General features: G+C 43.9%; 1 protein-coding gene and 1 long non-coding RNA gene across 2 annotated transcripts in view; both read right to left on the bottom strand.

Moving 5' to 3' along the window:
* The window catches only part of RNF145 (ring finger protein 145), a 39923-nt gene extending 30061 nt beyond the window's left edge, over positions 1-9862 (bottom strand). Inside the window, exons 1-2 of the mRNA XM_042826299.1 lie at positions 9758-9862; positions 1071-1284 (exon numbers count right to left, since the gene is read on the bottom strand). Of these exons, the coding sequence (XP_042682233.1) occupies positions 1071-1254 (184 nt within the window). The 5' untranslated portion in view covers positions 1255-1284; positions 9758-9862. The remainder of the gene's footprint in view (positions 1-1070; positions 1285-9757) is intronic.
* Positions 9863-12423: 2561 nt separating this feature from the next.
* Positions 12424-15697, bottom strand: LOC122164345. The gene is made up of 2 exons (XR_006170209.1): positions 15303-15697; positions 12424-13250 (listed from the first exon to the last, which is right to left on the bottom strand). It is a non-coding gene; the product is annotated as an uncharacterized LOC122164345 (long non-coding RNA).
* Positions 15698-15716: the final 19 nt, after the last annotated feature.

Raw genomic sequence — 15716 nt, 5'->3', positions numbered from 1 at the left:
TTGCAGTAAAAGTAGATACGTAAGTATCCCTAGCCAAGTAGAATGGAGCCATAACAAAGAAAACCACATGTGTTTTCAGTGACAGTAAATAAACTTCCAGACAGACATTTAATAGATCGAAAATAAGAAGTTACACTTCTGCAGTCAGGATTAAAACTCTGGACAAGCCATTAAAAAAAAAGAAGTCCTGTAACAACTTAACTGAAGGGCGTTTTCCTTAGCTGACTCCAGTACATCTTTATCCTCTAAGTCATCTACAAGGAAGAAACATTGCAGAATGGGCTAATTACATGCCAGCCACTTCTCCCAAAGCTAGGCAGCACCCATGCTGATTGTCATTGGCTATCAACCTCAACAGTCTGGATCCGAGCCCTAATTAACCCCATGTGCACTCACTAGATGAATCACATACCCACCTGGAGAGCAGGTCCCAGAACAGCAATCCTTTCATCTCCTAAAAGCAGACTTCTAGCATTTCAGAGCTAGACTTGCAGGGGCAAGGTTGAAACCTCAGCTCCCTGAACCATGCTGGTAATTTTGTCCATTTATCTGCCACGCAGGACTTGTTACATGCTCTAATCGGCTCGGAGCATACATACAGGTCATAAGGTTGTTTGCTGAAGAACCATATCCACACAGCAGTAAAAGCCAACTTTCTGGTGCTGTGGTCACAGCTCAGAACAGGCAACCTTTGCTCTAGTCTCTTCCTTAATGCCAATGATTGAAGTTACACTACTTGTCTGCACAGAGTTTCACTGCAGCTTTCTTACTAGTCAGCTGCAGCCAGCATTACTGTACTTCTCTCAGGGCATCAATACTGTTTCCAGGCATTAATTTTATTCTATTTACATATCAAGGCTAAATAACAAAGCTGAAGACCCTAGACAGGACTTCTTTACTGCTAACATAAACAGGCCTACATTAATTACAGTGCTGCTGATTACATTTATTTCCATGCAATTTGTTGCAATCAATATATTACCATACTATTATAAATTTCTTAACAATTTTGAAGCAAGCAAAAATGGTATTTACTAGTAGTGTTTTCTCCTGAATATGCATTCACTTACCCACATAATGCATGTTAAGGGCCAAGTACTTGTACTGGAAGAGAGGGTTGTTGTGCAGGCTGCTTCTTTGGATCTGCTGGAAGAACGAGCTGACATCCCATCTATACAAGACATCCAACAGCATGATGCTTGGGACCCTCAGGGCCACATTTAATATTGCCTCCAACTTCTCCTTTGCAGCCATCCTCTTCTCTTTCCGTGAACTGGCAGCAGACTGTAAATAGCACAAGAGGAAGAGTAATCAAATCAATCTCACTGAACAAACAGCTATTAGGCTTTGTGAACATATGAATGGGGCTTCCTGCATGGCCACAAATGACTAAATGAATCCAGTGACTGAAATTCAAATCCAGGCACGACAGCTTCTACTTTTGCTATATGTAAGTCAATTTGCTAGCAGCTTTCCACGGTGATATGGTAAGACAGGGGCTGGGGAGGCAGGTTAATGACACAATAATGGTCAGAGCACACACCAAATAAACCTTTATTCTATTTGCACTAATTCAGAGCCCAAGTGTCCATTCAAAGGACTCCAGCACATGAGAGATTACACAAACACCAACATGAGAAACTTTAAAAAACAAACAGCAATAAAAGTCACACAAAGAGTACTGCCAATGAGTTGTTCTGTTTCTATATACAGATTTATAAGTCTCAAATGAAATAAGCACCAGCTAAAACTTTTTAAAACATTTTGGATTCATTTTCTCAATGCAAACTGAAATGATTTTTAAAATAAGTTCAAACATCAGAAAATTATTTAGGACATTCATTAACCTCTATGATTTTATACGCTTATGGAATTCGAGGCAGTTTTGAAGATTAAGACCAGGAACAGAACTATTCTACTTATTTCTAATGTAATTCACTGCAAGGAATCATATTTAAAAAAAAAATTACATCCTTTCTCCTGAGTACTGGAAGGTAATTTAATTTTGGAGGTTGCAATCAGAGAAGATGGATGATGCAAGACTGGGCTTTTCTTTTCTCCTCTTTTTCTAATTCATCCTTCTTTCTCTTTCAAAACAGAAATATATATGTGTATATATATATATATATACATACACACACACAGTGGTCCACAACAGCATTTCAAAGGCTGTTGATCTCCAACAGAACCATTCTAGAGCAGAAGGATCACTTTCCACAACCTGCCAGAGCACTGCTTTCAGCTGAGACCAAGAGCTGTTTCTAAAAGCAAAGCACTTCTCAACCCTCACCCACTGGGGAGCAGCACAGCCCCCAGGCTGGTACACGAGCCACCATTACACACACAGTGTACAGAAGCAGAGTAGCAAAGTGTTCAAGGCCAAGGTGGGGAAGATCCCAACAAGCATTTATTCAGCAGCAGCCATACAAACAAAAACCATCACCAACAGCAGACCATTAGAAGCTGAGTTCAGGACTAATTGGTCTAACTGGACAGACTGGAATTGAGAACCTCTTCTTATTAGGAGGACAACTTGAAAAAACCCTGGGTTCCCAGCACAGAAACAGAAAAATCTGCACTTGGAGCTGTGCTCTCTAAAATAAGTTTTACAAGATTTTCTTTAAGTGGTTATTGTGCAAGTTTTAAAAATACAACACGGAAGCACAGCACCAAAGGAAGTCCTGCTCATACCAGAAACCAAAAATCTTTCCTACTTCTCATACACAACCATCATGTGAAGCTCTGTTTGCGTTGCCATGGACAAGATGCTCCCAGGAACCACTCATGCACACCTGAAGCCACACTGGCACAATGACAGCATCAGTTCTGGCCAACAAGTCAGGGTGGATCAGAAGTGAGGTCTGTCTCAGCAGACTATAGGTTACAGGGCTGCCATCACCCAGCCCACAGCCCCATTTCTCAAGTAAAGCAGTGTCACGTCCCGCATACCAAGCATACCACAGGAAGTCAGAAAGTGTTTTTAGCTGTTCCTTTACAGACAGCTACAGCTCCTGCAGCAGCTCTGCAGACCCCAAAATGCCACAGTCATGCCTGGCCCCCACGCCACCCACTGGGGCTTCTGAGAGGAAGTTCTGCCACAACACTAACAAATATTTAGGACCAATAACCAAAACCACAGCCCGGATAGCTTAAGGAATACTCATGTTTAGCATTTAGTGAGAATGAAAGGCAGAGGCTAAACATGCAGTACTGAACTGGGACCTGCACAGATGGGAACAAGGTGTTTCAGCTGCAGGCTGCAAACAAGCCTCTGCTCAAAGGCACACTGCTTAAAGCCAACTGGTATGAAGACATATAGTGTCCTTTCTTCTCCTCCCCCCAAAATCCTTGGGTTTGCCAGATACACAAGATTAATTGCAACTAATTAATTAATTAAACCAAGCTGCCATCTGCTTTTTGCTAAGACACACTTCCAAGTGGATCAGGGCCTGGGGGGCAGGAGCTGACTTCAGGTGTTCACTGTTACAGCCAAAGCAAACTGCCAACAAGCACTGACTCCCAGCTGAGCTCCCGTGACAAACTTCTTTCAGTCAGCTGCAACCACAGGACAAACCCACAGGACAAGGAGGAAGCTCCCACTTTCCTGATTTACCCCAAATACAGAACTCTGTGGACTTCTCCAAGTACTGAAAGTTAATTGGGGTTCTGCACATCCAAATTAAGTTGAAAATTTTGCCTTCCAAATCAATACATGCATACTTGAGAATGTAATAAAAGTAGAACGAGCAGCATTTCTATTACCTAAGGAAGTGCACAATTCTAACCCTGTTAATGAACACAAAGACAAGAAAGACAAGAGTACAGTACAGTTCTTCAGTACAAGAAAGACAGGGAGCTCAGTACAAGAAAGAAGGGAGTTGTTTGAGAGGGTTCAGAGGACAGCCACGAAGATGATCAGGGGGCTGGAGCACCTCCCCTACGAAGACAGGCTGAGGGAGCTGGGCTTGTTCAGCCTGGAGAAGAGAAGGCTGTGGGGTGACCTCATGGCAGCCTTCAGTACCAAAAGGGAGCCTACAAACAAGAGGGGAGTCAACTCTTTGAAAGGGTTGATAACTGCAGGACAAGGGGAAATGGTTTTCGGTTGAGGGAGGGAAGATTTAGATTGGATGTCAGGGAGAAGTTCTTTACAGAGTGGTGAGGTGCTGGAACAGCTGCCCAGAGAGGCTGTGGATGCCCCGTCCCTGGAGGTGTTCAAGGCCAGGTTGGACGGGGCCCTGGGCAGCCTGGTCTGGTATTAAATGTGGAGGTTGGTGGCCGTGCGTGTGGCAGGGGTTGGAGATTCATGGTCTTTGAGGTCCCAACCCTGGCCATTCTGCGATTCTATGATTCTGAAAGGCAAAGGAGCTTTCAGAAGCACACTCTGCTGCAATCCATAGGCTACATTTCATGAGGCAGCCACTGACACAATGCAGCGTATTCTGCCACTGCCTGACAGAGCACTCAGTGCCAATAAGAAACTCTTTAAAATTAACTTCATTAGAAATGTGGATGTGTCAAATAAAGCTTCAGCTGTAACTGCTGCCAAGTTCTAACAAAACATAACACAGACAACCAACAAAGCTCACTGCACTCAGCCCATTACATCACAGAGAGCTCTCACAATACATTATTTTGATTGGTGTAAATGCAAACCAATAAGAAAAAATTAAACCTCTAAAACCTTTAGATAAAGGATGATGAAAAGTTGCTGGATGCTCAGACATCAGAAAACATAGGTCACACTTAAACACAGCCAAAAAATGGGCTTAATAGGATTGGGAAGCCACTGGTTTGTGCCTCAGCATATTTTCCCCATGATTTCAAACATCCTGCTGTTCCAAATGAGGATGAGAAAATGAACAGTCCTAGGAAGAAATTCAGACTCCACCTCCTAAGCGAGTGCATGCACAGCTGCACTATTGGACTTCAAACAGCATTTTAACATTTCCCACCAGAACTGATTAACGTTTGGAAAACAGCATTTCCACAACAACACGGCACCTGCAAATCCCTCCTTCATCTGGCAGAAATGTTTGGCCAAAAACATTCCTGGCTGGTTTTAAAGACAAATTAGTAAAATCTCTTTTTTTTTTTTTTTTTTTTTAAAGCTACCACAGATTGGTCTCTTAGGAGTCCACTGCCAATACAGATGAGCAGCAAGCTTAAAAAAAAAATCTCTCAAAGACAACACACATTTTGCCTTTAATAGAAGTTTATTTCTGAGGCTTTGACATAACATAAGAATTTACCATTTCAACTGAAAGTGTGAGTTATGCTGCTTGAACAAATGCAGTACTTTTTTTATGTACTAACTTATATTTAAACATCACAGGCAGAAAATACTGATGAAATTACGAGAGGATACACAAAATCTGCATCCACTCATCCAAGCAGGTCCAAAGTTCCATTAATCAAGTAAAGCATCTCACAGTAAGAAAAGCATTACACAATGTTTCTCAATACTTACAGAAACACGCTGGAATATTTGTTATTATAAGCACTGTTCTCATTTCCCCACCAAAATAGCCAATAATTCCACTAACAGCCACCAAAATCCAGCATAGAAAGATTCAGTAGCTCCATCTGGAATCAGAACTTCAGTGCAATGCTCAGCGTAACATCTGAGAACCAGCCAGGCACTCATCCTCCTACAGGATTACGATTTAAGACAGCTGGAAAGTCTGACCAGAAACCAAAAGAAGTAACAACTTCAACTTGCTTTCTTCACACCTGCAACATTCCAGTTATTTTGGATACACTCACTAACCACCAGACTTTGATCTGTACTCCAGCTTCCACTTCAAATTACTGAAGCTAAAGAAGTCACCAAGCTTTGAGTTTCCTGAAGGGTAAACATGGCTGGAAAGATCTTGAAGAGGGGAAGAGTCTTGACTTGGAACTACAGAAGGTGCAATGTCACAGGAGAAAGCCCTAAAATTAGACCCATGAGCCATATTGTTCTCATTTCTTAGAACCCTTCCTTCCAAGGGCCTGTCCTGTTCCTGAGGAAAATAAACTGAAAGGAATTTGAAGTACAGAAGAATCTGGTACTTCAGAGAGTTCTATCTTTATATCGTCTATCTGGGAGAGAGAAAACAAAGGGAAGGAAAGGGAAGGAACAGTCTGAAAAGGTTTATCAGATAGTACACTCAGCAAAGAACTTCCCGGTGTGTCTGTGGAAAAAAACATACACAAAAACCCCCAGAACTCTGGAGAGTAGGTGAGTCAGTGATCCATCAGAACAGCTCCTTCCCATGCAGCCGGCAGCAAGGAAAGCAAAAGACGCCTTGCTGCTGTACAGCTTAAATGAGGCCAACTTCTGTGTTGGCTAACAAGGACAGCACTCAACCATTTCTGCTGAGAAGGCCAGAAACAATGAGCATACCGAGCGTAGCAGTAAAGCAGCGAAACACTCCAGTCTGCACTGCAAGGCTGTCATTAGGATCTGGTAAGCAGCTCCAGTAATACACAGTTTCTGTAGCTCAGCTGGTTAGTAATTCCAAGTAATAACCACTTGGTATTTAGCATTCAATTTAAAGGTTTATAGAGAATACAGTTCGCAAACAGAATACTCGATAGGTAAGAAGGTGACAAGAATAAATGATTTTTCCCCCATCTAGTTTAACAGCAGATTGCTATAGAGCTGACTATACAGAACTACAGAGTTCTTATCTCCAATTAGAAAACAAATGAATTGCTGAATTCCTACTCACCCCAGACCCTATCCAAACCAAAGTTGATCACTTCAAGCAAACACATAAAATATTTCAGGTAAAACAACTGATACTGTAAATCAGTACCTCAACCCCTCATCTTTTCATGGGGACAGAAGTGAACATGCATTCACATTAAAGGCAAAACCAACCAGAGACAGTTAACTGTACAGGAGAAAGAAATCTACATTTCCAACTGCCATTAGTTTTAGCAAGTTTTATGAGGGAGAAGAAAATCAATTCAGGAATGAGAATATATCTCAGCACTGGGAAGTTAAAAGTTACTTTAAAGATTTATTTCTAGAGTACTTTCATACACTATAAGCAGCTCCAGTCAATTATAGAGCAAGTGTATTATTTATAGGCAGCCTGTAAAACATCCAGTGCTTTCAAGTCTTCCTAATGAGCAGGTAGGACCAGAGAGCTGAACTCGGGGACTGACACATGTTAACAAGGGTTAATAAACCCAGTAGGTACTCAGGAAAACCTTTCTGAGGATTCCTATAGGATCAGCTCCCTGCCTGAATATTAATAGTTCAAATGCAGGCACACCAACAAGGGCTGCTCATTTTTCAGAGCACAGAACGTTGCTTGCCCAGTCGAGTTCAGAATCTGAAACACAGCTATCTAATTCATTACATTAAAACCATAACCGATTATATCTTTAAGTAATTCAGGGGAAAAGAAAGTTATACAGATTGAACAGAAATCAAGCTGCTCTCAGGTCCTTTCTGACTCTACAGTTCCTTGCCTTCTGAGCTGTGGTTCATTAACCAGTTATTCAGCAGATTTTTTGCCGTCACTGCCATATTTGCAAGTCTACACCTACAGGCCTGCCTAACCACATTTGTATCAGCATATTCTGAGGAAATCTGGGCTGCAGTCCCAAAGCGCCTCTGCAGAGGACAGAGCACCCAGGGACCTGCACACCGAGCACTGGGACGATGCAGTCTGTGACAGCCAACCCTGGGTTGGAGCAGAGGAGAGCAGCCACACAGGCAGAGCTCACAGATCCCACAAACTGCAGCCTGAACGTGGTACCAGGATGCTGTTATGCAGCAGGATGAAACGCATGCCATCCCCTATGGCTGTTCACCTAGCTTTGAGCCACTTCAGATACAGACGTAGACTATGTTTAGAGCTGGCAGTGCTAACTAGTGGTGCAACTAGTCACCCAACTCGTTACAAGTGAAAATAGAAAATACTTTCAAGATTTTCCTGTGTTAATATCATAAAACTTTTGTTGTTGCAACTCTGAATCCTGTGAATAAGAAGCATCAGTCCCAACCTTCTCAAGCAGGCAGCTCTGCTCCCGGCGTTAACAGACGTGTGACACAAGAATGGTGAAAGGAAAGTCCCCCTTAAAGCTCAAGTTCTCTTTTAAACACAAAGAGTGCAATCAACAAAATTTTCCAGGAAAACTCCATGAGGTGAAGCACCCACTTCTGAATGCTCCTTTCAAGTGTGCAGCTAATTAAGCAATCATGCTTCGCTGAAATGAAAGGAAATGCTTTAAAATAAACACAGAGAAACCAACACACGGATGCTTGAAGCACATTGGAAGTGCCAGACATGAACGCACACTTAAAAAGCAAAACTGCTGTGAACTGTGACTTTGTAAACACCTTAAACATCCCCTAATGTGTTTGGAAATTAAAACTGATTCAGAAGGAGAACAAGTTACCAAACTATAAAAAAAAGACTTCCAGTGAACTGAAACGGAAGGTCTCTGCATGTTTGCATGAAGAGAAAAAAACCAACCCGAGAATAGAAAATAGCTTAGAGAAAAGGAGCACAGCGTGAAACGCTAAGCAGGCTTAGAGCTTTCCAAGGCACACCCATCCTTTATGTCTTCTGGGCATGAGTCTCTCTGCATCTGCACTGTGGATTCCACAGCAGGACCCAAGCGAGGCACTCCTTTCCTTCCATCTCTCCCAAGGAAGGAATTCCCCAGCCCATCTCCAGACACACACTGTTCAGCCCATGTCCCCTGCAGGATCAGACTGCTCTAACGTCAGGGCTTCCTCCCAGGACTGCTGCATTTTAGACAAACAGTAGTTTCACATTACTGAGATTTCTGATGATCTTTCCCTATAATGCTGGTAAGAGAGAACTGTTTCCTAATGGTAATGAATTCAGGGATTAATAAAGTGAACTTTTTTGTGACATTAGGAGTAAGAAACTGGAGCTGACTGCTACAACTGGTAAAACTAATGAGAAAATTATCTAGAAACACAGTTTCCCATGCACAGCTAGTTGGTTGTTTAAGATAATCAGCACAAATAAACCAAATTTGCAAGTAAACTGAAGTTACAGGCAGCAACAGCTTAACAGCTCACATTCTTTTTCTATACTTAATCTCAAAGAGCAATTAAAAATAACTTCCCTGTGACCCTCTCAAGTATTCTGAGAGTGCACTGCACACAGAACCCAAGGCACACAGCAGTGGGTACCCCTGCAGCCCAAGCACACAGAAAGTTAACAGCAACTCTCGTATTGAAAGTCGCAGTAGACAAAGACAGCAACACCTACAAACCAAAAGAACAGCATTTCGAATGAGATCACCAATGGGTAACGCGTGTGAGTCAGGCACCTTACCGAAATCCCCCATCTCCCTGGAAAACAAAAGGCTCTTCTTTTTTTGCCTGCATTTTTTTGCCTGCCGTGTCTCCCACCTAGCGCTCTCCCTTGGTTACCGATACTTGCACGTCACGAACAAAAAACACCTTTCTCCCTTTTTCCGCCCTCCCCGGTGCAGCACTGCCCGCTCCCATCACAAACCCCGCTCCAGGAGCCCGAGGAAAAGTCCGACGCGGTACAAAGGAGCGCAGCCCCGCGGGGTTCGCCCCTTACATAAGCACGACCGGGGTCGGTGCGAGGTGTACCCGGGCCCGCGCCCGCCGGAGGGGCCGGTGCCGGGCGGGGGCGGCCGCGAACATCCTCGCAGCCGCAGCCGTTCCGGGCCGGCAGGGTCCCACACGGGCCGCACGCAGAGCACCGCGGCCCTGAGAAAGGCTGGGGCCGTGCGCGTGTGAGGAAATCACCTGGAGCGGCGGCTGGTGATGGTGGTGGTCGCCGCCTCCTTTCCCTCCTCTCGGTGCCGGTGCCGTTCCCCGAGCCTGCGGCGGAGCTCTGCGTCTCACAGCGACGGCGGCGGTCGGGCGCCCGGCGGCGGCAGAGCGGCTCCTCCAGGCACCATGGCGGCGCCGCGCCGCCTCAGGGCGCCGACGGCCCGCGGCCCCACGTACGGCCAGCCATGGCCCCGCTGCCTGCGCGCGCGCCGCCCCGCACCGCGCATGCGCCCGGCGCGCAGCTCCGCCCCGGCACCCGGCGGGGTCGACCCGCGGCGCTGCGTGAGAGTCTGGTTCCGTCACTTCGGTCCGTGAAAAGGGGTTCTAGGGAGGATGTCGGTGATTTTAGCAATTGAAAATACTAAAATTGACTCAATTTTTTTTTGTGGTCACCTTTGCTGTGATTCAATTCGAAAATACGGGACTTTGCGCTGTCCCTTTTCAGCTTGTAGAGGCGGATTCCTGGCTGCACCCGTAACTCGTCCTTGAACGTAGAATCCTTAGTTGGAAGGGACCACTGAGGACCATCTTCCCTGCAGTGCACAGGGACGCCACAGCTCCATCGGGCTGCCCAGGGCCTTAAACAGCCTCATCTTGAAAGCGTCCAGGGACGAGACAGCAACCACATCACTGGGCAACCTGTGGCAGGGCCTCATCACCCTCACTGTAAAAGATCTTCTCCTTATATCTTATCCTAAATCTACCCTCTTTAAGCTTAAAGCCATTTCCTCGTGATCTATCACATCAGACCCTGCTGAAGAAGTCTGTCCCCTTCTTTCCTGTAGCTCCCCTTCTTCTACTGAAAGGCCTCTATCTCGCCACCTCAGGGCCTTCTCTTATCCAGGCTGAAGTGCCCCAGCTCTCATAAGAGGACAAGCTGAGAAGTGTTCCATCCTGTGTTTCATTTTTGTGGCCTTTCTCTGGATGTGCTCCAACGTCTCCTCTTCATATAAAAATTGCACGGCCAGGCCCCAGCACGCTCTCCAAAGTGGTGAGGAAGGGCTGTAGCCCAAGAGATGTAATGCTTTTGACCTTCATACCTGACAAAAATTACAAAGCCGCACTGTCTCGGACATGAGAACCTTTGCTGTGGTGAGGAATGAAGGAATAAGCTGAACTGGAAAATCCTGTCATTCGCAGGGGCTGGGCGAGCCAACTCAGTAATTGCTTTTTTCCTTCCACCTCTAATGAGAACCCGAGCACTCATCAACATGTATAAAAGTGCTCAGTCTAAACACAACGTATGTCACTCCATGACACTAACACACAGATACTAACATAAGGGTGTCTGTCCACACCATGCTTTGCAAAAGGACCCCTCTCTGCATACACAGGGGTTTTCAAAACACCAGAAGAAAACTGTAGTTCGAAGTAATGCAGCAGGGCTCGGTGCTGCTATGTGCTCTGGTGGTTCTATCTGGTGTTAACACTGCACCTGACTTCTCTCCGATTTGTCAGCCCACACATCAGCAGAAAGGAGACCAAACAGCATAACTGACTGAGGTTTCCCAAACAGAAGCCCTTCCTCAGGCAGCAAAGGAAGCTCAGCTTATCGATACAAGTTTCCATGAGCTTCAGATTTTAATGATGTTTTAAAAATAAGTTTTGTTGGGCTTTTTTTTTTAAGCTTTTAGTTTAAAGCTATCAGAGGACAAGGGAAAACAGTGGCTTCATCAGACTCCAGCCATCCCATTATTCTGCCTGGCTCAGCCTCCTCACTACTTTGCTGCTATTATTCACTAACACTTGTTGGTACCACCACACATCTTATCACAAGGAGTACAAACCACCAGCTGTCATACAAGGCATAAGAACCTGAGCAGAGCACTTGTATTCTCCTGTCGTACATGGAAAAAAGAGAGTCACTTCTGTTCTCTATGGTTTCATTTCAATGCTGACTGAAGTCGGGGCAATGGTGCAGCATCTGTAAAATTCTACTGCCTGTTTCTGTGCTGCTTCTGGAAAAAAAAAAAAAAAAAAAAAAAGGGAAAAAATAACACCCAGCAGGTAGCAGAGGGAGAAAAAACCTTCACTGTATAAAGCAACAGGTTTTTCTAGAAAGAGTGGAAGTCTACCATTATTTTAGAATTATATGTATCATGAAAGTATGGTAGTAAATCACTGAAATACTTCAGTTTGCAAGAAGACATTGGAATCAAATGTCCTTTTCTTTCATTTCAACATCCCTCATCATTAATTCTGAATATGCACTGCTTCACAAAAACACAGATTTTCTAATGGGCAGAGCAGGCAGCCTTACTGCTGTCTTGTCAGGCATGTCTTCAAAAAAGTACCACAACCTTCTGCTTTAAAAGTCTCTGGAATTTTAAAGCCTTTTCTACATTTGACACTGAGTGATAACGAGTTCTGAATTGTATGATTGTTTGTCTCTCATTATGAGCAGAGGCATTTGAATTACAAACTTGTAGGAACAGCAGCTGAGGACTAAAGAGGACCACTTTGGTGACATCTCATTAAAGCTTTCAAAAGACATTCTCAGAGTTCAGATAATGCAGAAATTTGATTTGTCTGTGTGGATGGACAACAGCCAGCACCTCAAAACGCTTACAAAGAAAACCCCTCAGAAGAATTCTCTAAAGCAGCAAAATGCGCTGACAAGGCAGGACACTGCACGCCTATGGGAGACAATAAAATGGGCAGTTTTATTTGAAGCTTCTCTCATAGTAAATTGTTTCACAAAATATTCACGCATACATATGTTAAAACAACGCAGTAGGTCACACTGTGAAATGCACTCACACAACAGTTACATGCAAAAAAATTCAGACTGACTGTGGAACCTGATTTTGTGCCTTGCGCGTTCGCCTCAACACACTGATGGCAGCCAGCCCCCAAAGCTGGTGTTCTCTTCTTGATATCTTAGCCCATTCACTGAATAAAAAAAAACAAATCAACTGTAATTCTTGCAGAAACTCATACTTAGTCAGAGGAAACAGTAGAATTACAGAGTCCCAGCACAGACATAGCAAATGTATCTGCCTGATTCAGCTGATCTTACTGCTTAGCCCCACATCAGAACTTCTTTTCATTGTCTATAACCCTATTTCGTAAGTCTCTCCCCATCTCTCAGCTTCATATTGACTTTTATTTTTTCCAGTCATTCTCACAGCTTTTCACAGCTCGTTCTCGCAATTCAGCTTGTTCCAATATCCCAATTTCATATTTATTTCACTCTCTTCAGGAAACTACTTCTGCAGTATCTCTGATAATTACATCTCGTATGATTACATACATTTATACCACTTTAATAACACTGAGTGCTGACTCCCAGCAAATACACAGCTGCTGTGATTTGCAACTTACCTAAGGGAAAGCCATACCAATCTCTGTGTTGAGAAGCTAGAGAGCTGAGAGGTGATGTAAGGAAAGTGATGAATCAGTTTTTGTTCAGTGAAACAAAAGAATCGCAGTTCTCTCCCCAGATCCCTTGCTAGTGGGGCATAATCTAGAATACAAAGAATTTAAGTAAATAAAATACAAATAATTGGCAGAATAGCAGAAGAAGAATAACAGTCACATTCAGCACATAGCAGATGGGTACAAACCTCCAGTATTTATAACATCTCACAGTGCCAACACTAAGTAAATAATTTGGAAAAAACTCATGTGAAGAAGCTATATAAATATTAGTCCAACTTCCACCTGACTGATAATGAAGCCAAGACAGACACTCACTGTATTAGTGATTAACTGGAAAATGTGTTTCACTGCAAACCAGAGATGTTTCTATGTCTCCAGCTGAGCTGCCAGCTACTGAAGCACATCACATTATTGAACACTGGAAACTCTCAGTTTTGCCCATAGTCACACAGTGACTCAGAATCAGAGCTCACGTTCACACATTGTTGTTCCTGGGGCACAGTGATGGCAGTGTCCAGTAAACCATGCTGTCTGTTGTATTACATTTAAGAGCTCAGGAACAGCAGAGGTTTGTGCACAAATCTGCATTAGGCTGGAAACACTTGGACAGCATACACTTGAAGAGCTGGACATTCTGACATCACTGCTGTTACTGCCTGCTCAGACCAAGTTCTAGAATTTCTTTTCTTTCACCCTAGAGCATCCCAGACATAGGGTACATCGGGATGTCAGGGAGTGGACATTTGCTTTAAGATTTTCACACTGCTTTTTCTTCTTCCTTGCTCTGCTAGAATTTACCACAGTAAACCCAAAGAGTACCACCACAAAACAAACTTTTCAGTACAAAGATGCTGCTGTTTGGGCTCTGAGTTGCAATTATATTGTCTTAGTTGAATTTCTTAAGCACTTTGCACTTACTAGTGCTAGGATTGAGCACCACCATGTGTTTTCACAGCTGAGTTAAAGAACATATTTATCTGTGCCACACAAACACCACCAGAAGCAGAGCATTTTCCAGCAGTGCCAAGCACAAAGTAGTCCCAAAGGAGTCATGGATCAGGCTTCAAGATACTAAAACATCATCATCAAACCCAAAATGAAATATCATTTAGAAACACTTAATAGTTTTTTCATATTCCTCAAACAAGGAATAAAACCCAAGCCAAGCAGAAAAACCATTAATGCCTCTCCTCAAAGAGAGAATTTTATCAAGGCCAATTAGAAAATTATTAGAATGTATCGAAAAGATTGTAAGTAGAGAGCTGATCACATTACAGTCTCATTTCTGTAGCCTGAATTTTTAACATAGGCCCGCAGGGTGCATAGTTTTATGACAGGGTGTGACTTAATGACTACTTGCAACTTTGGAAGCTTTCCAGCACTACTGTAATGTGCTGCCTCAGTACAGACGACAACTGTCTATCATGAAAAGAAAGCCCTTTGTGACTAACATACATACACACTAACTGGTTTTACTGGGATTTGCAAGCAGTCAGAAGCTACACCTGACATGAAGTCAGCGGAGTAATCTCCCATTTATATTGCTTTTCCAGAAACCAGAGCACTTCTTATGCTAAAATCTGAGTACAGAACAAACCTCAACATCCATATCCAAGCAGGAAACGCATAAAATTAATTCCCAGTCAGAAAAAAAAAGGACTGTGGCAAACCAGGCTTCTGTGCAGCTTTTGTTAATATGGCACCTTGCTCAGGTTTGCAATGCAATGCTAGGGACAGTTCTTGCACAGCTCTTCTCCTTTCCTCTTCATTTTCCTATCACTGAACCAGAAAGGAGAAAGTAATTTTCTCTACAGAGCAAGAGCTAAGATGAAAGGACCAACACTTTCACTTTCCCTCCCCTGCAGATTTAATTCTGACCACAGGTGACAATTGGAACTGTGCCCTGTATCCTTCCCACCTGGTTTTACATAAGACTTTAGTACTGACAGCTTTCTTTCCTTTAAACTATTTCTAAGGAGCAGAACATCTAAATGCAAAAGCTCATCACTGTGCAAACCACAGTTTTCCTTTTACACTCATTACCAATGGCACAAAGCAACTACAGCTGCAGCCCAGTCCTGAGAATCCCAGCACTCCCCAAGATGGGACCATTGATTCAAGAGACGCAAAAACATACTCTGCCTTGAAGGAGCCAGCTTAAAAGCTAAAAAGGATTCCTGGGTGAGAATAAATCTCCTGTGAAGGTTATTAATGGAAGAGAGAAGCTGGTGACAAGAGAGCTGGGGGCTGCGGACCCTGCTAGGCCACTCGCTCCGTGCCTCCTGTGGATTTTACCTCAGAAAGAAAACAAACAAAAATAAATAAAATAACGAATTCCTGTCAGAACCGGAGAGCAGCAGCTACGAGGAGCAGTAAAACGAAGCTCCCTCCTCGTGTACCGCTGTGACTCTGAGACATCTCGGCGTCTCCCGGCACACACAGACCACCGCGAACTCAGCCTGGTTCTGGTACTGGTACCGGTACCGGCCCGCCGCACCGTCACAGCTCAGCTCGCACCAGCACAGCTCAGTCACCGCGCGCCCCCGAGCGG

The sequence above is a fragment of the Centrocercus urophasianus genome, unplaced genomic scaffold (genome assembly GCF_019232065.1).
Source record: "Centrocercus urophasianus isolate 14NV4802_14NV808 unplaced genomic scaffold, USGS_Curo_1.0 seq_26, whole genome shotgun sequence".
NCBI lineage: Eukaryota > Metazoa > Chordata > Aves > Galliformes > Phasianidae > Centrocercus > Centrocercus urophasianus.
The sequence above is the reverse complement of the archived record's forward strand: the minus strand, read 5'-3'. Positions and strand labels throughout refer to the sequence as shown.